This window comes from Colius striatus, chromosome 2 (assembly GCF_028858725.1).
Source record: "Colius striatus isolate bColStr4 chromosome 2, bColStr4.1.hap1, whole genome shotgun sequence".
Lineage (NCBI taxonomy): Eukaryota > Metazoa > Chordata > Aves > Coliiformes > Coliidae > Colius > Colius striatus.
Window position 1 is genome coordinate 76,335,010 of NC_084760.1, and position 21,999 is coordinate 76,357,008.

At 40.7% G+C, this 21,999-nt stretch overlaps 1 protein-coding gene across 2 annotated transcripts in view; it reads left to right on the forward strand.

The window, feature by feature from the left end:
* Nucleotides 1-10,055: 10,055 nt before the first annotated feature.
* VIT (vitrin) overlaps nucleotides 10,056-21,999 on the forward strand; it is a 34,665-nt gene continuing 22,721 nt past the window's right edge. Inside the window, exons 1-5 of one of the 2 annotated variants that reach the window (XM_010203035.2) lie at nucleotides 10,056-10,101; nucleotides 12,051-12,116; nucleotides 13,108-13,264; nucleotides 14,335-14,468; nucleotides 19,380-19,457. In XM_010203035.2, the coding sequence (XP_010201337.2) occupies nucleotides 10,071-10,101; nucleotides 12,051-12,116; nucleotides 13,108-13,264; nucleotides 14,335-14,468; nucleotides 19,380-19,457 (466 nt within the window). In that variant the 5' untranslated portion in view covers nucleotides 10,056-10,070. The remainder of the gene's footprint in view (nucleotides 10,102-12,050; nucleotides 12,117-13,107; nucleotides 13,265-14,334; nucleotides 14,469-19,379; nucleotides 19,458-21,999) is intronic. The other variant, XM_061990102.1, reaches the window with a different exon arrangement.

Below are 21,999 nucleotides of genomic sequence, written 5' to 3' on the forward strand. Positions count from 1 at the left end.
GCATGGAGTCACAAGTTTGTCTTCTGTAGTAATTCAAGAATGGAAATAGTATTCACAGGTCCACGGTTTTCAAATGGCTCCCAGCAACAGATCTGTCTGGTGAGAAATCTCAGCCTGAATGTGCTTGTTGAGTCACAGTTGGGCTGCAGCCCCCTGCTGAAGGGAGACATGTGAAACAGCCTGTAGCAAAGCCAAAGCAGCAATGGCCATTACCTGGGGATGTCAGTCTGCCGCAGTAACAAGGCATTAAGGCTCCATCTTCACTGCAGTCTTTCAGTGTGAGAGCTTGAGGAGCAGGACTCACCTCTGACCCAGAAGAAGGAGACAGGACAAACTTCAAAATCTAAGGATCTCTTTGGAGATGACAATAGAGAAGCATTCAGGAGCCCCTCATAGGCCAGCAGGACATGAATGCCGGTTGGAGATCCAGACTTTTGCACCTGGCTACCACAACAGCTCACGTTTATCCTCTGGGCATCCAGGTAGCACTTCTATATGCCATGCATAAAGAAGGGGGGAGCCTGGGCTATACCTGCAGGGCATAGGGTAAGGTGGCCATCCAGAATCTCCTGGAATGTGAGGTCCAGCATCCTGACCCTTGGCAGTTGACCCTGCAAGGAGACAAATAATTCAGAGGTCCCAGTAAAGCAGCACTAGAAGATGTCTGAGGGCCATAAGGAATTTTGGGGTTGTTTTCAGATTTGCCTTTTGTAGTAACCTCCTTTGTATTGATTGGTCTTTTCTAAACTAAAAGTATAGGATATCTGAGAGAGCTGGAAGGAAAGGTTACCAAGCAGGAAATAATGCAGTTAGTCAGGAAGAAGTATTGTTTCAAAAGTGCAAAATACATAAGAGGAAAATGTTAAGTAATGTAAGGAGCAAAAGACTATCATTTTTACAGAGAACTATAATGCAAAACTGAAGCTATTTTCTTAACTTTGTTCCACTGGTTTCCACCACAGAAGCAGACTTTCCCAGAGTTATATAGCAGTTTTGTTGCCTTGAGAACAGAACTAGTTTCATGAGAGTTGGGAAGGAAGAAACGCTTTCGCCAAAATAATAACATCGGGTGTTATTTACTGTGAACCCCCGGGGAGGAGATGCAACTTGTGCTATGGACAAGGCTACGATAAAAGGCTAGCATTTCAGAATGAGTAAATCCATCCTGCTCTGGAAAAAAACCTTGGACTTTGGAGGGGATTTTCAGCCAGCACAAAGTCCAAGTTTTATTAACTTCCCTAGTTCATTTTAATATTCTGCGTTACCTTGAAATAGTACGTGGCTTGAATCTTACACTGATGAGATGTGCTAATGATATTTTTTCATCTGTCAAAGACATAAGAGTTCTCAAACAGGTATTTTATGGCTTTCATTCTAAGGTGTGTGTATGCATGTACACTTATTTTTCATTTATTTGGAGGGCAAGAACTCTTTCCAAGGCCCTGGTCCAAATTTAAATACTTTTATTTATTTATTTATACATTTTTATTTTAAATACTTTTATTTTATATGATCCTGGCTACTGTTGGAGAAGTGGGCACAGAAAGTGGAAGGCAGTATGTTCAACACTTTATTTCCTTTAGAAGTTGCTTTCAGATTTCTTAGCTGGATTCTACCTTAAGATGGTAAATAGCTGAACATTTACAAATCAACACAGCAAGAAGCAGGGATGTATTGCTATCATCATTGTTGCCTTGGTAGTCTGAGGTCCACAGTGCCAAGTACCACCTGGACATGTTCCTTTGCAACCTGATCTAGGTGAACCTGCTTCTGCAGGGGGGGGTGGACTAGATGATATCTAAAGGTCCCTTCCAACCTCTACCATTCTATAATTCTATGATTCTATGATTCTATGACTTCAGCTTAGCTTTTCAAAATGCTTTTTACAGCTTCCCTGGTGCCTTCTGATTTCCTGAATGTCTTTTGTGTGAGATGCTTCCTTCATTAAGCACGCATTACTGGACATCGATGAGTTTTACCACTTACTGCCTTATTTCAAACCATTGCCACGTGCCAGGGTAGATCTAGATTTATTTATATTTTTTAAACTCCATATATTTTCTGAATTGTTATCCAAGCAGTCCATGGCTTTGGTGTGAAGCCTCAGTAGTCATACTGACTGCAGGCAGTGCTGAATTGATAAAGGTTTTCTGTGAGATGCTGTATAAACTTACTAGCATTTGTAAGGATCAGTTTTGCTTTTGACCTAGGCATTCAGGTCACTCTTGCAGTAAAGGGATACACATAGTTTTAACAAGCAGAGAGTAAACATCCTAAAGTTTCTCTAAATGTCTGCTTCTGAGTTTCTACCAAAAAAATCTTAAAAGAAGGCAGCAAGTTTTGTTTTAACATGCTACAGAAATTCCAAAAACCACCCCCAAGGTAATGTGCAATTTCTTCAGTGCCTTTAACACAAATTCTTCTCTTTAGACTAAATATGTACCTTCAGAGTACATATTCTGACACACTACAATCATTCTTAGGTTGCAGGCAGCACAATAGCATGGTTAGTCAGTGCTCTTTTCATTGTGCATCCAACCTAAGAAACTATGTGTCGTGCCTTAGAAAGTCACTTTCAGCTGTTAAAACCATTTGTGGGAAATACAAATGGTGCACATTCTAAAAAGTGAAATAAGTGTGTCCATGAATCTCATGCCACAAAGCTAGCAGAGCCCTTGGGCACTGTGAAATTGCCCATACTTCCCTTTGCCCTGAGTTTCTCAGGGAAACAGCGATGTCAGATAGTAATGGTACCTGGCTGGGGTGTCACTGAAGGCAGAAGTAGTTAAATTAGAAAAGGGAAAGAAGTTCTCTGCAACTGTGAGCAAGCTCTGGCATGCAGAGGGAGCGTGGGCTTGAGCCTGGGAGCAAGAGGGGCAGATACATGTGCAGATAAGAGCCATAGTGGGAAGGAAGATGGAACAAAGGAGTTGTCTGGACAAGGATTCACAGGTTTGAGCTAACAGTGATTCCCAACAAAACATAAAAGCGGCACACCACAATGACAAAAATTAATGCATAATACATTAACAGAAACCAGCAAAGTACAGTGTAATGACTCTCAAAGAAATAATCTTGGTGGTCCAAATTGTGTTTTCTCTGTGAGTATGTGATGTATTCTAAATGTATCTCTTCCTTTGCTGGAAAGGGCATGTCAAAGCAACATAATTGATGGTTATCTTGCTGAGACAGATGAAGAAGTATAATCACTGAGTTTAGTTTAGGCTCTGAGAAACTTCTGGCAAGTTAAGACACACTAGTTTAAATAAATTACCTTCTGAAAGAACTCTGTGGAAAGTAGAGAAATCATTTGTCAGTGTTATTTCAACCTAATGTTAGTTTAATTTCAGAGCATTACATGAACACAAAATGAGTTTGTTTGAGAGCGGTTTGTGCGTTTTTATTTGGCTCTAAATTGCTGGGTATAGCATCTCTTCATTCTATCTGCCTGATTGAAGCTATTTTGGAATAAATTCTTCTTGTAAATCTGCATATAAACATTTCTTAAGGTAGCTCGGAAAAAAAGAGCTCTGGTGCCCAAAGTGCAACTTAGGTGGAATTTGGACCTCTGAATCCACCCATAATTCACTTCAATGACTTGAGACTGACTTGACAGGTACCCCACAAGAGGTGCTGGTTACTGACAGTTCCCCTTAGTCCTCTTCTGAGTCAGGGATCTCATAGAAATGAGCAGGCATCATTTAAAACATGATGTGTCAGCCACAACAATAAAAGCTTTTGTAATTATAAGCAAGTGGTGAGAACTTTTGATCAGGGATAATTGTATCAGGGCTGTCTGTGATCTCAGAGTGAACCCAACTTCATCACCAAATAGGTCCTGCATCATCAGACTCCAGAGACAAGAGACTGGGATACCTCACCCCTTCCATACTCTGTGATAAAGCAGGAACCCTATGCAACCAAGAATGCCAAGTGTGGGGTCAGAAAGTAAATGAGAAGTGGTCTGATTTCCTGCTTGCCTGGAAGCAGAGCAGAGACTGAGTCTCTGTCTTTGCTCCTGGAAGAGGCATGTACTTCACAATAGCTCACTACTGCATAAAAACTAGCATGAGTTCAGGGTGAGGGAAAATCCTGTGTCCAAACCACAGGGCTGCAGAAGTCTCCTTGAGCATCTTCGCAGTTATTAGGATCCCAGATGCACAGTAGTCAAATTTCAGTAGAGAGGGAAGAATGTGCCCAGGCGTCTTTGGTACCCTTGGGGATGGTACCCTGGCTGTCAAAAAAATCTCTTCAATCACTTTGTAGAAGCCTGCAAGAGGTGAGGCCTCTGCACTCTCCAGGGTCATACTGAAGTCTTGGGGCTTCTCCAAGCAGAGGCTCTGACCACCTCTGAGCTAGCACTGGGTAGCCAGGGTCTTCCAGGCCACATAGGGAAACTTTCCATGGGTTTCATTTTTTTTTTTGTTAGGGGCAATAGGCTGACACCCCTTTTCAGCAGCTCACAGAACACCCAGCTAAACAGACCAAGCTACCTCCAGTTACCACATGCTGATAGGCTGTAAGCCAACCCAGAGAAACAGGGCCAAGACTGTGAAGCAGCCTAGTGTAAATCATGTTGTAAACCAGCATGGCATAAACCAGCACATGATCAAGAAACAGAGCAGTGTCCAAGCCCTCAGCACCCATCTTTGGAGTTAAAAGGTCTAAAACACTGCAGCAGCCAACGCCCTGCAGTCAAAGGGGTCACTACTGTGGGGGTGGAGTACCACTGCTGAATGGGTGTAAGATTCATGGGAACACAGAAAGCAGCGAGTCAACAGTTTGTAGCTACTGCTTAAGTGATAAAGGAAATTATGCAGAATTAATAGTCCTGACTGTAATCCTAATGATAGCTGTGTATGTTAATGCAAAGACTCTTTAAGGCAAAAGCACAAGCTGTCCCCAGGTTCAGCAACTTGTTTAGCAGTGGTTTCGTTGTACATTTTGTGAAACACACAATTGCCTAATGTGCAATGCCTGATATATATTACAGCTCCTCTACCACAAGGGAAAGTTCTGCAGCCATAAAAGCCTGGCTTTCCATGTCAGCTCTTTGAGGTGCTGAATCATTAATCAGAGTTCACCACGGTGCTGTTAAGCTCAGCATCACCTCCAGGAAACATTTTTGGGTTCTCAGTCCTAGTTCCACCTGTCTCTAGCTGTCTGGCCAAGATGTGGGGTTTGCAACCACAGCAGAGGCTCCTGCAAAAGCTGAAGAAGATCGAAGAGTACACACAGTACTGGAAACCAAAAGTTTCTTACTGACACTTCCTACAAACATTATGAGCAATTAATTTCTTTGCTTCTCTTCAATATGATAAAGTATATAATCTTTAATCTTTTCAGATTGTGATAATATAGACATTAGCTTTCCCTTGCTTCAGTTGAAATAAGCCACTTGCAATTTCCTTCATATATGAAATAATAAGGAGTTTTTGTAGCAGAAAGTGAGGAGATCTGTTGTATTTTTTAATTCCAGAATGGGTATATTTTCTTTCAGACTACTCAAAGAATAAAGTCCAGCATCGCATGCAAATAAGCTCACTCTTGCAAAACTGCACCTTGGATCTTACATTTTTTGTCCTGGCCTGGGATACCTAGAGGGCAACCTAAGCCTCTAAAATGAAATACAGTTATCAGTCCAGCTTTTCTTACTCAGCAGAACTCATTACCTGCCTTTTTAAAATAAACAGCCACAGCACACTGAGGTTACATTATTCCTTCCATCTGACAGGAGAGGGAGAGAAACTAAATCACATGTGTACCAAAATAAACAGTTGTACTGCTATGGGGACAGAATATGAGCACGAAGCAAAGAAAGGGTTAAACAGTTCTTTGAGAAGAGGTAAAAGGAAACAAAAAAGAAATCTAAAATATTTTATTATAGAAAATGGCGATCAGCTCTTGTTTATCCAAATCAGTTTACTCACACCTACACCAAGCCCACTTGATTTTCCCCTAAAGGGCACATACTTCATTCAACCCACAGTGCTTAGAGATCATGTTGTTAGCTCCATGCTACTTGCTCAGATAGCTTTCAAACAAAATCCACTTCTGTTTCTTATGGTGCCAGTGCCGCTGCAATATTACAGTCCTTTGAAGAAGTGGAAAAATAACACACACTACTGTGATACAAAGAGAGTCCACAAATTAATTTCTGCAGTGCAGGAGATTACAGGAAATAAACTGCTTACTCCTGCAGAGACAAAACACGTGGCAGCAGCAAAGAATTTCAGTCTGCATGCAGAACAGACAGCAGTGCCTAATGCAAAAATCAGGAACTTAAAACCTACACTTCCATCAGAAAATCTTATCATTTGACATACAGTGACAATGTATATGGATTTAAAGCATCTGTTCGTTTGTAGCATGTTGCAGCTCTCTCAGATCTTTCTAAAAGTCAAACTGCTAATAAAACGCCAGTATGAAAAATCTTACTTTAGATGCAGAAATAACAGTTTCTTAACTCTATCTCTTCCCTGACGTTCCAGCTTTTTCAAGTATTTCTGATAAGCAAGAAGTAATCAACATTCTTTCAAATAGAAATTTGATTTCAACAGGTGAAATAGGATCTGCACTGGAAAACACTGGAGGAGGTGCTTCTTACTGTAATTTGTACTTGACTTAGCTGGGATTTAAACACATACTAATGTAATACATATACTTAGCTGGTTTCTTGGCATACGGGTAATTTCTGTCATGGCAGGCTGAAGGATATAGATGAGAAAATGTACTTTGATTAACAAAGATCCAGCACACAATTTAGGAGGTTTCATACTGAACAGTCCCTAGTTACCAGGGCTGACTGGGACTACAAACACTGCATTAATGGAAATCTGATGAGAAATCTCATACTCCAGGCCAACCTACAATAGAAAGTTTTGGGTTTGTTTTAACAGAATGTATTCATTTGCTAAAGGAACAAAGGAGCAACAGCTCTGTGTTTAATGGCGAAGTATCATTCTTGATCTACAGATACCCCAGACCTCACAGTAGATCTACTTGGACTAAGAAGCCTGCCACATGCATGGATTAGAGCCCTGCTTTTCCTTTCCTCCCCTGAGAAAGAAAAAAACCCCACTATTTTATTCCAGGCTGTTGCTCCTTTTACCAGTTTGAAGTAGCATATGTCACGCTAGTGCACAGTACAGGAGATCTCACACAGCTTAAATCAGGTGACTCCCTAGACCACAGATACAATGAATGCACACAGACGTCCCACAATGGAAAGCTTGGACCACTTAATTGTTGTCAGCGTAAATCCTCCTGTGCTTTCTCCCCTTGTAACAGTCCAAAGTCTGAAAGCCAGGCCTCCCCCTTGAGAGCATTGACACCAGAGATGTGTCACAGGATGTCTATGCATTTTTTCCTGACGTGCCAGTGCTTAATGTATAAATTAATATAATGGGAAAAAAAGTTTCTTTACTATTATTCCCGTCATTATACTAGTATAAACTGCATCAGCAAAAATACAGAGTCCACAATAAGATGCTTTTCTCTGTAGCTATGACAACAAATCTGTTAAAGAAACCTAACAGCCTTGTCTAAATGCTTCTGTTAACTCTCTTATTGATAAAATATCTGTTATTACAAGCTAGGGGGTCTGCTGAACTCATTTGCATCTGATGAGCTTTACATATGAACTCCTTTTAGATTTCTGGGTCACTTTCTGCAGGAAATACATAATAGTTTGGGGAAAAGATCTACTTTCTATTGCTTTGAGAAGCAATGCAACCAGTAGACTAGATATAGATTGCAATTGCAGCCAAGCCTGGGATAGTGCCACCCAAGAGGACTGGGATGGCTCTTGGTATGGCCTTGGCTTGAGGACAGCAAAGTTTGGGATCAGCAGGATCCTCAGAAAACAAGGAGAAGTCTTATGCAACACTGGTGGCACTGGAGGTCATGCATCTTGTGAGATAGGAAAAGTTTAGTGTTGGACTCTCTCCACAAAGCACACAGCAACCCACCCATGAAGCAAGATTTTACATGGATCCTTTACCATCTCAGATCTTTTCTACTGTAATTAACCAGGAGATGAGAATACCTCAGCACTGAGCAAATGCTGTCAGGACAAATTTTCATAGCTGTCTTTCACTTTATTTAAAGATGCCACTTCTGAATTTATTCACTGCAGGTTTTGGGAATGCTCATATTAAGATGCCTTTTCCAAAGTCTAAGTCAGTGCCAGCACAGTCTGTAATGGTACATTGTGGCTCTGCAAATGACTTGCAGCTCTTTTTCTGCCTCTTCTTTTTCTGAAATTGACCTGAAGTGAGAATTTATTGCAGGGGGAGCAACTTTTTTGATACTTAAGACATGGTGATGGGTTGAGACATATAAGTGGAAAGAAAAGTGCCTCTGAACTCTTCTACAGCTTGTTATTAATTCCTTTAGTAGCTTCATAGTGGAAATATACCACAGTAAACATGGATTTTTCTTCCAGGAGATGGGCAAGGTTTTTCACATAAACTAACAGTGGCAGCACAATATTATCATATAGCTGCTCTTGGTGCTATGGTTTGTACAATCTGGGCTCATCCCAGCTGTCCATTGATTTGCAGAAAGGCACAATCAGTGTGCTGAACCACTTTCCAGACCCCTAGGATTCAGTTCTGTGCCTTCTGTTGCCTTCAGCTTTTGCAGCCATCAGGAAGGCTGTTTTAAGGAGCTTATTAAGGAAAGACCGAATATTATTAGGAAGTGATACTGTTAGTATGTTCTGATGCTTGAAATTCTCTGTTGCACAGAAGCAAAAATCAGACATGCAGCTGTTCTATGTAAAAAGGGTTATAAATTACATAGGCCTAGAACTGGCTGAACTCAGTTTAGTTTCAGTCATCCTCATTTAAGAAGCTTGTGACTTGCTTGAAAAAGAAGTGCATTAAAATAAAAAGTGTGGAAACCCTGTGTATCAAGACATATTGCGGATTTTTTAATCTCTTGTACCTGCTGTGTCAGTCTAAATTTCTTTCTGGGGTAGCTGAAGCCCTGCTTCTGAGCGCATTAATTGCTATGTGAAATCTACCAGTGCCATTTTTCCAGGAGGTATCTTGCTTTTTCTGATAATTTGCAGTTTTAACATCCCACGTATTTTCTTCCTTGACAGCAAACTAACTTTCATTCTGGTACAAGTTTTTCCATTTGTAAGCATGTAACCAGTTTCTTTGAAGACAGAGTTTGTTTAAGTTTTTTTTCTGTTTAACACCACCAATATTTTCTCCTTCTCAGACTTTTTACTCTAATATTTGTCAAACATCTTATAATATTTTAGTGGCTGAGAGTACTGATGAGTGACAAACCCAGGTTTTCCTCAACAGTTACCAAATTACTGCAGAAGCATAATGAGACATGCTGCCCAGAAGAAGCCAAAAGGGGTTATCTCTGATAAGTTAGTGTTCTTGTAGCCCAGCCAAGAGCTTCAGGGATGGCAGGGGTCAGGAACCACATATGCAGACCCAGAAAAAAATGTTGTCCGGATGTTCTGGGTGAGTCCTCTTAATCTCAGGTCCTCACACACACACATCTCTTCAGAAAAGGAAAGAAACCAGTAATTTGGCTCACAAATGATGGCATAATTGCAAGATACTTTAGATAACATCCTTCAGGAATTAATGCACTTATGATCCCATTATGTTTCTGAGATTACATGGTGCACACAATATGATTCTGTGATTATGTCTTAGAAGAGTGGTGAATGAACTTGAATAGGTCTCAGAGTGTCCATACCTATCACTGGTGCCCTCTCCTGCCACTGGTTTCAGAAATAAGTATGTGGAATAAAATCTTAGTTTCTTGAGGCAAAAGAGCAAAAAATAAGTAAAAAACCAGAAGTAAAAAAATTAGTCCATAAGAGTGCCACAACTCAAACACCATCTCCTCTGGGGACATCAGCTGCTCTACAAAGCGTGAGAAGAGGATGCAGCATGTGAGGACTGTGAAAGGGTGAAGAAAAGTGCCTAGTCCACTGTTTGGGTGTCATCTGCCATACCTCTGAATGCCATCTGATGTATTCTTCTTTCCCTTTTCAGTGCTCCTTAGTGATAAATCCAGATTTTGCTTTACTCACCATGAAAGCCACAGTCATTGTGGCCTTCTTTGGTAAGTATGGTTAATGTGCTGCAATTAGCAGTTTGTGAGTTTGTACTCTGCTGCCTTGGCTGACCAGTGGATGCTGGCGTCTTCTCCCCTTTGGCCTCCATGGCTGATGAAGCTCTCAACAGCATGTGGAGTAAGCCTCAGCACAGCTTTACAGAAACATGACCAGCTGCAAGCAGTCCATATCAGATGGCATAACTGGGCCTGGAATAAGCCTGTAATGTAAAGACTTCCTCCAAAGAAAAATCATCTATTTTTTATGTGGGACTATCTCTTCTTGGTTTTACCTCATATTCTTGCTTTTTCCATGAACAAGAAGGTACCAAAGGAAAAAGGTTATAAATATGCCTTATTTTATTTCACCTAGCAGATAGATAGGAACTTGTTTTGGGGGAGTATGTAGAGTCTCTGGAATTTGCAATTTATCTTACATGAACACTTAGATCTTACATAAACACCCTGGTTGATCAAGCATGATTTCTTACTGCACTTTACTTACATGTCTCCCTTTGATGGAGATGCAGCCACCACACAGGCTAACAGAGCTGTATGAGTTGTTTAATTATGATATTCTCAGACAATGTTTCCTCTAGCTGGGATCCTCAAGTCTGACAGGATAGCCATTCTTAGTTCAAATTTGTAGCTATGTAGTTCTTCTGTCTTTACTGAGAGATCAAATTACTTTCTCCACATACAATTATGCCCTAACATCACACGTAGTTGAGACTTTGCACTTTATTTTTTGCTAGTTTACTTGTGGTTTTTTTTAACTACAGTTTTGTCTTTCTTACACAACTGGTCCAGTGTCAAAAGACAACAATACTGAATCTATACATTGTCACTTCAGACACTGTGAGACTGATTTTTCTTTTAAGCAAGTTCTAGGAGCTTGTTTCAAGTGCACAAACTCTCTGCAACCAGTCTAGGGGGAAAAGCACATAAAAGAAAGACGTAAGACTGCTGTTGCATATTCTAGTAAGATTAATCTAACAGTGGATCAGCCAACACATCATTAAGAGCTTCAATTACCTCTGAAAGCTCAGAGAAGTGAAAGGTGAATAGGAAAGTCAAGTTATTTGTAATGAAGTTATTAATTACCTATAATATATTGCTTATAAAATAAGCACAGAGAATGAAGAGCTGCTGTTTGTCATGCACTTAGCAAGTAACCTAACAAGGTAAGCTATGCGCACATAAGGTTCTGTATGTTTTAACATAACAGCATATGTCTCTTTTACAGTTTTCAAATCATAATTCTGCTTACTGAAGAAAATCAGTGCCCTTGCTGGGGCAGGATACTGGGACATGTCACACCAGAACCTCATACAGTGCGTAATGCTGCCCAGTATCCCAAGCCCACTACCACCACTGAGTGAACAACACACAATTACAGAATAACCTCCCCACCAGGCTACTAAAAATGATCTTTCTCTCCCTAACTTCCCAGTTGCTTTATGCACAGAGCATGTTTTTTCACTGACACCTCTGTCACACCAATTACAAAGTGTTTTCACTGCTTCTGGAAGTACTGGAGCCTTTCACGGTCTTCTGGACCACATAGACTCATCCAGAACCCACTTGGATGAGTTCCTGTGTGACCTACTCTAGGAGGTCCTGCTCTGGTCGGGGCCTGGACTAGATGATCATTCAAGGTCCCAGCTCTTGAGATTCTATGATTCTGTGACCCAATGGCATCTCTTGATAGTGAATTCAACAGATGAATGTGTGAACTGAATTGATTTCTAATCTCTTTCAAAAAACTGCCACACGGTAGATTCCTTCTTGACTGCAAAGTAAACCAACAGGTAGAAACCTGTCTGTGGCTAAGAATAATCCCTTTACACCTTTTCAACATGTTGATTCCAATCGGGGAAAAATCATGCACAGAAACTTGTGGTGACTGACTTTGATATTTCATCTTTTTTCCTGATACTATGTTTTCATTGTTTTAGATGTGTTTCTTGTGTGTACATATGCAGCTAAGGAAGCCACAAAGAAGACGAAAAAGACTAAGCTATGTAAGTGGTCCCAGTTGTTGGCTGCTTTACAGCAGGCATGTCTGGTGCATAAAAAAGGTGCGAAGTGAGGTTACATTCTGGTAACTCTTCACAATTGTCTGCAGAGCTAATGGAAAGGTTTGTTAACTAACAATCTTTTGTTGAAGGCAAATCACTAAGTGTGTCCTATTGAACATGTGTAAAGGGGAAATCGTGTACTTCACTACTAAAAGTTGTCTCCTTAAGTCATTAGTTACCATAAAAGCATCTAAGGAAGCACTAAAGTTTTCAGAGAGAGACAGAGAAATATATGAAATGGACCTGCTGTAACACAAAGCATATGCAACTGATTAGCATGAGACAAATGATGCATGTCCTGTGCAGCAGGATGAATAACTTTCAGCTGTACTGCTGTAAGAGCATTTCTGTCTACAGATTATTTTGCTCATTTGGCTGTCAAAACAGCCTACTATGAGGTTGTGAAATCACACTTAAGCTCCTTGTTCACAGTAAATTGTACTCTGCAAATAATTTTTTTAAAATTAAGGACAAGATAATGGGCTGTGGCTGCAGCCTGCTGTTATAGATAGCACAGAGCTCCAAAAGCACGGTAGGAGGCTCAGGAAGCATCCTGTCTCATGTGTGCACAGTCCTTCCTGACTCACCCTACCCCCTTCTTCCTACCTGTTACCCACAGCCTGCGTGACTACATTTCATTCTCTCTCCAGCAAAGTGTAATAATGGATATTTCCTTTAGAGAAGCAAACACTGAAGGTCAGAAATATCCTCAGGCTTCTTTATTCCATCCTTAGTTACTGCCACATCCCTCGGCATAGACATTATTATATGTTATACTGTAGATGCAAAACATACAGACATGCCTTGCATCTCAAAACCATTGATACTAAGGCATAAGAGGAGGGCAATCCTGTCCCTCAGTTATTGTTTTATGATAAAAGCATTCAGCTATGAAAATATTCAATGTGACTTTACCAAGATTTTGCACTCACAGATATACCCCAGATTGATTGTGACGTCAAGGCAGGGAAGATAATCAATCCAGAATTCATTGCAAAATGCCCTCCCGGATGTCAAGATGTGAAACACCGTGTTTATGGCACAGACATTTATGCTTCCTTTTCCAGTGTGTGTAATGCTGCAATTCACAGGTGAGTGAGTTTAAATGAGCAAGACACTCAGACAAAACCATCATTTCAGTCAAGGGAGCTCTTGGCTTTTCAAACTCTTTAAAGTTCCCACTACTTTGCAGGTTTGATCACAGGCTGCTTGTTCTAGTAGAAAACCTGTGACAAAGATCATGCGTGGTGCAATGGATCCAGTCTTATAAAGTGTTGTCAAACCTGTATTCCTATTGAAAACCATCATCTTTGAAGACATTTCTTAATCTTTGGAGAAGTGTCTTGAGATCTACAGATCTCCCATTCATCCATAGCAAATTGTACCATTATCATTCAAGTGGAAAATAGGGATGGAGCTGCTGCTACTAACTAAGCTTCAGGGAAAAAAATAGGCATATCACCAGTGATGAATACATATAACTCTTGTACTTCTGGGATGGGTTTTGGTCCACCAGACTGGAATTTAAACATCCTTGACATCAAAGGCTGAGCAATATGCTTTCCTGCCACAGAAAAGGACACTGGACAAGAAAAAGAATAACACAAATTTTATAGCATAAATTTAATGGAGCCTGGCAGGTTTTCTACAGCTTACAGAAATATTATGCTCAGTTTACTCCAGGCTGAGGTCAGGACCAGGCTGTTTTTTTTCAGATAACATCTGCTGGATTTCAAAGAAAACATTAGAGTTTTACAGAAGTCAGTAAGTGGTAGGTTTGCCTCAAGTTTTTGATTTTGTTACATGATTTAAAACTCCTGTTACAGGCCTGAAAACTCCTCTGAGTACCTCCCCCTGTATCTTCAGTCATTCAATCAAGCTTGCAGGAATTTTAATAGAGGTAGTTTATTCTTGTCTGCAACTAAGTCAAGCTTAAACACAGTGGGAAGAGCAAACAGATCCCAACAGCACTTTGTAACAAACTGCTCTTCTTTATATGGAAGAAGCACAAATATTTCTTAGCAGCAAACTTAGTGGTAGCATCACAGCTCCAATACAACCTATGGTTTAAAGGTAAGAGTGAACGTCTCATACTTCTTGAACAGTTTCTAAGTCTTTTGGGGGAATTTCCACCCTCAGACATGATGTTTTCCCCTTGCAGTGGTATAATTGACAACACAGGTGGGAAGATCCTCGTCCAGAAAATTGCTGGCCATTCCAGTTACCGTGGGAGCTTCTCCAACGGGGTCCGGTCCCTGTCCCTGCCACGCTGGAGGGAGTCCTTCCTCGTCTCAGGTACCATGGGGGAGTGATGCAGACACCTGCCTGACCATGTGGGCAGCATCAAGGCAAAGAGGGAAGCAGCTGCCTGTCACCACAGCTGTTTGGTCACCACAGGCATAGACCATCCAGCTTTAGCATGAATGAAGCACTTGAGGCAGTTTTTATTCTGAACTTCCTAAATAGCCTGCAAAGAGGCACATACTCTTCCAGTGGTGTGCTTGGTTCAGCCCAGTGTGGGCCTGAGCCCACTGCAGGAAGTGACAGGAGGTCTGGACTAACTCTCTGAGGGCACCTTAACTCCTGCTAGTGATGTGTAAAATCCAAGCCTCGGTACTGACAAGGACGTCTTCCTATTGCACTTGCTCTCCACTCCAGTAAGTAGTGTTACTAAGAGAACTAAAGGGTCTTTTGGCCATGTGAAGCATCCTCAGGCTGCACCTGAGTTTGTGTCTTCTCAAGTGACCTCTGACTTCTGCCAACTACCTCAAGCCACATATAGCCATATGGTACTTATGAAAACTCAACATTAAAAAATTCTATTCCCAAGTGTGTTATAGATTCTCTCGACCTCTGTTAGCCAAACAGTTTTGATACATACTCAGCGCAGGGAAATCCACCTTAATGTCACGCTCATTCCTTTTTTCTCCCCATAATGTATACAGCAGCTCATTTGAGTTCATTGACAAAATTCACCTTGATTTTTTTTTTTTTTTTTTTTGTAAATTAGACCTCCCTTACACCAGCTTCAGATTATCTTAAACCTATTTTCACTCTCTCTGCCAATTGTATGAGGTTCAACAAGGCCAACTGCCGAGTGCTGCACTTGGGCCACATCAACTCCATGTAACGCTACAGGCTTGGGGCAGAGTGGCTGGAAAGCTGTCAAGAGGAAAAGGACCTTGGGGTGTTAATCGATAGCCGTCTGACAGTGAGCCAGCAGTGCTGTCTAGGTAGCCACGAAGGCCAGTGGCATCCTGGCTTGTATCAGAAATATTGTGGCCAGCAGGGCCGAGGAAGTGATTGTCCCCCTGTACTGGGCACTGGTGAGGCTGCACCTTGAATACTGTGTCCAGTTCTGGGCTCCTCACTACAAGAAGGACACTGAGGTGCTGAAGCATTTTCAGAGATGGGCAACAAAGCTGGTGAAAAGTCTGGAGGACAAGTCTGATGAGGAGTGGCTGAGGGAGCTGGGAATGTTTAGCTTGGAGAAGAAGAGGCTGAGGGGAGACACGATCACTCTCTACAACTACCTGAAAGGAGGCTGTAGTGAGGTAGAGGTCAGTCTCTTCTTCCAACAACTGATAGGACTAGAGGAAATAGGCTCAAGTTGCACCAGGTGGGGTTTAGATTGGATATTAGGAAGAACATTTTTACCAAAGGGGTTGCAAAACATGGGAATGGGCTGTCCAGGGAGAAGGCCACCATACCTGGAGATATTTAAAAGATGCATAGATGAGGTGCTGAGGGACATAGTTTAGTTTAGTGATGGGCTTGGCAGTGCGAGGTGAGTGGTTGGACTTGAACTTGAAGGCCTCTTCCAACCATAATAATTATATGATTCTATGCTTTACATACAATTCCTAAGTCTAACTTCTTTCTGCATCTATACAGTGGGACAGTTCTTGCTGGTCCCCACTTTTGGAGGATTAGTAGGGGTACAACCAGTTGATATTAACTACATCGTTCCTGGAAAAACCAACAGCTCAACCAACTGAAGAGCCACTAAAAATAAAGACGTATTCCTTTCATGTGAAAAATTGTGGACAACAAAAGAGGTCTCAGGAACTGACCTAAACAAACTGTTATCTGATGTTTGCGTTAATATATTTGGATGTACTTTTTACAGCATTCTGCCATGGGTACATCACAATATGGAAAGGATTTATTTTGGATGAGTAGGAATTTCCTGGAATAGCTGAATTGCTGCTTGTACTTGTTGTTGTTTTTTCCCCAACAAATAGCACACTGTAATTCTGGTACATAAACGGGAAATAAGGGTTTTTTTACCTCGACAGTTGCTCAGTCGTTATCCCTTAAAACTGTAGAAATTTTTTTATTTGTAGTAACAAATCTTTCTTTTTAATTAATGAGAAACTATACATGTGAGAGAAGATGATGATAATTTGGGGGTTGTGTAGGCATGGTGAAATTTGTCCCTCATACACTTAATTCTATGCATGCTGGATGCTCTCACCAATGCCAGTAGGACTATGTAGTTTATAAAATAGCTCAAGTATAAATCTAACATTATATATAACATATATCATACTTCATATATAAATGGGAAGAAAGCTCTCACGTGTCTATTGGAAGAAAGCTCTCATCTATTGAAAATATGGAGATTTTAGAATTTTAGGGAGAAATACAGAAGACTTAAAACCCCAGAAAGGCTACGCTATTCATCTCAGCAGGTTGAGGCTAAATGCAGACAGATCTCATTCTCAAAAAGAGATGAGCTGTAATGTAGGGTTTTTTTACCACTATGAGTCATGAAAAGACAGAGTTGCATAAAGCATTCCTCAGTAAAAATACAAAGTCACCTAAGGCATTAATTTCAGGACACTTTTAGAGCTTGAACCAAATCTCCTATTCTCCATCTGAATTCCCTTTCAGCAGACTGGACCCCTGTTGGATACCGTACCCTGGAGATGTGACAGGTTTATTCCTAGTTAGGATATTGTCAGAGAGAGTTTGTGAGTTTAAATTATGAATGAACATCCACACAAAAGACCATAGATGAGGAATCCCTGGGGGACCTGGATGATGAAGTGGCATGATTTAGGGGCAGTAGGGAAGGAGGTCTTTCCTCTGGGATTCAAACAGTCAGCACACCAGGAGGCATGTAAATGCACTGGTATTCACTTTAAAGCACTGAAATGCCTTGGCACTCAGTTGAATGACTCCATTTAGTTTAGTGAGAGTTTTGCAGCTAGCGGGTTAAGAAAATAGAGTCCTAAACCTCTGAATTTGCTAGTCACAAATGAGTGTGAGAGAGTGAGCATCTACAACCCCATAGCTTATATATCAATGGCCAGAAGCTGAGGTTTTCAGCTCACCCATAAACCCATTTCTAAGTATATTAGACAAACCCCAACCTAGATGTAATTTTTTCAGACAGTGAAAAAGACATATTACCATTGCTCCAGAGACCAGGGCCACATTCAGGTCAGGCCTCAGACCTACCTCTTGGTCAATAAGATATGCTGTTGATCAAAAACCCCAGAGTCCAGAAGCAGCCAGCCTCCCCATGCTAGCCAGTTTATTTGAACAGAAGCAGGCTGTTAGCACAGAAATATTCTAAATTAAGATGAGATGATTGCGTTATTGCTGCATCCATGTACCAACTGCTCATAGCTGACAACTCTGCTGGGAATAAAGAAATTATCTGCAATCCTACAACTTTCCATCTTTCTACCAAATTGGCAGAAGACCTCCTAGTCCTGTTTAGCTCCTGATCTCAGTTTTAGCTTGGGGGGAAGTGGATGTTAAAACCTGCTGCCCTTCACTTAGGCCAGCTTCTGTGGAGACCTGAGGGCAAGAAGGAAGCTCTTTCCAGCTTGCTCTTGTATGCTAACTTGCCAGCTCTGGTCTTTGGCAGACCTATGTTGACTTTGGTGGAACTGAACTTTATACTTTATTTTATGCTCTTAGTTTATACCACTGTAAATGAGAAATGGTATAACTCCTTATATCACTGTCTTGTTAGTAACTCAAACTAACTTCTTCATCTAGAGTTTTTTAATGAGAACTGAAATTTCAGAGAGGAGTAAAGCAAAGGAGATCGAAACATGAAAAGGGACAGGGATGATGCTTCTACATCTCTGTGGCTATCCTTGCACACAGAGGACTGGTTCCTCTGGCATATACTCCTATTTGTGTGCCATCATGGGGGAAACAGCTGCCAGTTCCAGAAGTGGCTCAGTGTGTAGCAGCCATTTCTGTTCAGTGCTGTTGATCTCTGGATTAATTACCCAGGATGACAACTGACATGCTCACAGTGCCATATACACCTTCTTAAAGAATCCACTGAGGAAATAAAGGAAAGTAAACCTAGTGTTACCTTCATGACTCAGATTTTGCAGGAGGTGGAGGTAGGTCTCACCTGAGGTGGTCCAGATCCATGACACAGCACAGTATCTTGTAGAGAGTTAACAAGGTCCAGAAGTCCTACATTCGACAACTCCTAGAGGCCAGAACAGACTTTCCTACACTGGACTTCTTTGCAACACTTTTCATTCAATGATATAAGGGAATATAAAAATTGCCCCAAGAGATGGAATTGCATTGGCACATGTACCAGTAGAGATGGCATCTGCTGCAGCACTAAAAAGATTTGTGGTATAAGCTTAACTGGGAAATGTACCTCATTGTATAAGACAGGACCCTCATTTTAGCTCTAAATATAGGTACCATATGTTCCCACACACAAGCACAGCCCTCTCTCACTGTTATTATTCAAAAAAACTGTTGCTAGAAATGGGTCTTGCAAAAAATGAGGTCAGAGAAGAATGCTGTATGTGACGAAATGAATTCCACATCAAACATGTTTTGTAAGTCAACTGCATAGTAGCGTGCTGGAAAAGGCTGCCTAGGGAAACTGTGGGTTTAAGTACAGGTTATACAGATGCCCTTCAGGAACAGTCCCCTTATGCTTAACACCATTTGAGAGCAAAGGAATGAACTGACACCTTCAAGTCCTTCCCAGGACAGTGTTTTCTCTCTTTCTAATTTTTTTAATGATGTTGTATTTAGACATGGATATTTTTAGTGGCATGGTTTTGAGATACTGCCATCTGATGGAAAAAATCCTCAAGATGATTTAGGTAGTAAAGAAGCAAAGTCTGATTCTGAATGTATATGTTAGACAAGAATTTTACTGCAAGAAAACTTATTTTCTGATGCTTTCTAATTTCTTTTTTGTAGAAGGCAAACCAAGAAAAGGTGTGACGTATCCATCAACTCTTGAATATTCTTCTTCAAAAAGCACAGCTGTTAAATCAGGCAAGTAATTGGGACTGACTTTCTCTTACGTCCATTCAAAACTACCCATTGCAGCTTCTCAGTTTTGCAATACAATGATAAAATTATTCAGTCAAAAGTTCCTGCATCCCTTAGTATCTCATACAAATCCCTCAAGGGATATTTTTATGTTAAGCATATGGAAATTATCTCAGACAATTTCTAGGTTTTGGTCATAACATGTTTCACATGCCACGTTTTCAAGTAATTTCCTCCTTGCTTTAAATCTGTTAGTGAGTATCATGTTGTACTGACTATACAGAGGCATTTGAAGTTGTACATGTTGACTTTCTCCCAATATCATTCATGTTATCCTTTGGGATACTCAGTGCTGAAAGTATAAATAGGAATATAACACTAATCCTAGAATCATAGAACTGTAGAATCGTTTTGGTTGGAAAAGACTATTAAGATCTTCAAGTCCCACCAACAGCACAGATGGCAATGCACAGCAGCTTTAGCTAAGGATGGTACAATATGGAATAGCTATGTAATCATTTTAGTTGGCATCCTACTCTGTAGGACTTAACCCAATTTGAATAGTTTAGTTGTTTTCAGAGGTCTTTGATAAAGTCTCATACCAGGTGGTAATTAATATTCAAATACAGGTGAAGTGCCTTTGTCACTGAAATGACACCTGTTTGTGCCCACTGTAACAACAGTGCAATGTTGTGGGTGTGAACAAAAATAATATGAATGTCTCATGCTACCATATATTTCTCTAAAACAGCTCTTTTGCTGATTGCTGAGGCTACACTGTGAGCTGTGGTATAACAAGTGTGCTGTATTTTTTCCATGATTTCAAATGCCCATCCGTGGGTGGACCCATCTGTGGGTGGACCCATCCAAGGCCACACAGAGGTTACTTGCTCTTCTCCTATATATTACTGGTTTGTCCTTGGAAGCAAAGTACAGAGTTCATTCCTCAACTTTAGGCTTTTACTGGCACACAGACAAATTTAAATCTGAGACGTATATTTGTTCAGACTGAATGTGCAGCACTCAAAGCCATGCTTTTAGTCTGCAATACCTGGCATTTACAATCAGATAGGTACAGATTCATATATATCTTGACTGGGTACCGGAAATTACTCATCCAAATACTATTCACTGCTAGAAGGGAGGCAATACCTTAGAAATCTCAGCTTTCTCTAAGAAACAGTTACTAAAGCCACATCTCACAATTCCCAAATATAGCCACACTTGATGTATCAGACCAAATGTCTCACATCAGACCAGGGACAATAGCAGCCAGGGTAAGGCTCAGGAGGCTGCAAGCAACAATTTCTTTCACCAGTGCTAAAGCCTACATTATGTGAGAATCAGTGTAGAAATGGAGAGCATCATCAAGGGACATCTCAGTCATGCAAACAAAATACTAAGAGCCTGTTCCTGCAGCAAACCAGATGGAAGTGTCTTCCTTCACCTTTGTTCTTGAATCAAACTGTGCGAATGAAAATGTTAGCATCCTAGCAACAGAAACTGTACACTCATGCAGAGAAAACCCAGGATGATCAAAGAAACAAATAGTAACTTTTACATCAAACGCAGTACTGAAGATGTCACTATATTGCTTTGCCCATCCCTGTCCCACAGAGAGCAGAGAGATCTCATGGTCACAATCCATCTTCCTTGAGCTCCACTTGGCCCCATCAGCCCTCCTTAGCCCTGACAACTTGGTCCAGCATGATAGAAACAGCATTCTTAACATAAAAATCTCTTTAATATGGCACTGAGGCCATCGTGTGATAGAGAATTTACTACTTTTTTTATACATATAAAAGTCTACCTTTTCTTTCTGATCTAAATTATAGAAACTACATAATTTACTTGGATACTTAAACCCATTATCCATAGGCGGTAAAGGCAGTCATTTCAGGATTACACTTGCTTCCAGATTAGAGAAAAATCCTATTTCACACCTGATCAGCTGTCAGAGACGCAATTTTGGGAATGTCAGAGATTCATAGTGCCTGACATTTCTTCAAATGCTGCTGGTGGAGACAGTGCTTCCTAAATGCTGGGAATAGCAAGAAAAACCTTCCTAAAATTCTAAATATTTACAGCTGGTAAAAATAATTAAAATATGTTATTTTTAAAAATAATACCAATTTTTAGGAAACTATTAACCCTGGAGTAATTTCTCAAATAGGTCAATGCTGACAAAATAGAGAAGAGAGAAAAATGGAAGATCAAATTCCCCCAGTTGGACATAAAAGCAGAAGCAGATTTTTTAGCAGGGTACTGGTAAATGTACTGTAATAAACGTTCCAAGTACTTGATAACTTTAGACTTTAGAAGTAAAAAAGGACCAAAAAAATCTCCTTTTTCCTTCTCAGCCAGTCTGTGGCATTTGTTATTTGGCCCCATCATGTCCTGACAATGTCAGGCAAGAAGGAAGTACATCTGAATCTAAATTAGTGATGCAAAATGTTGCATGTTAGCTGCCGTTTTCCAAACACACTACACACACCATAACCCTGATTCTCAGGACACACTGCTACTAAGAGAAAAAATCAACAAC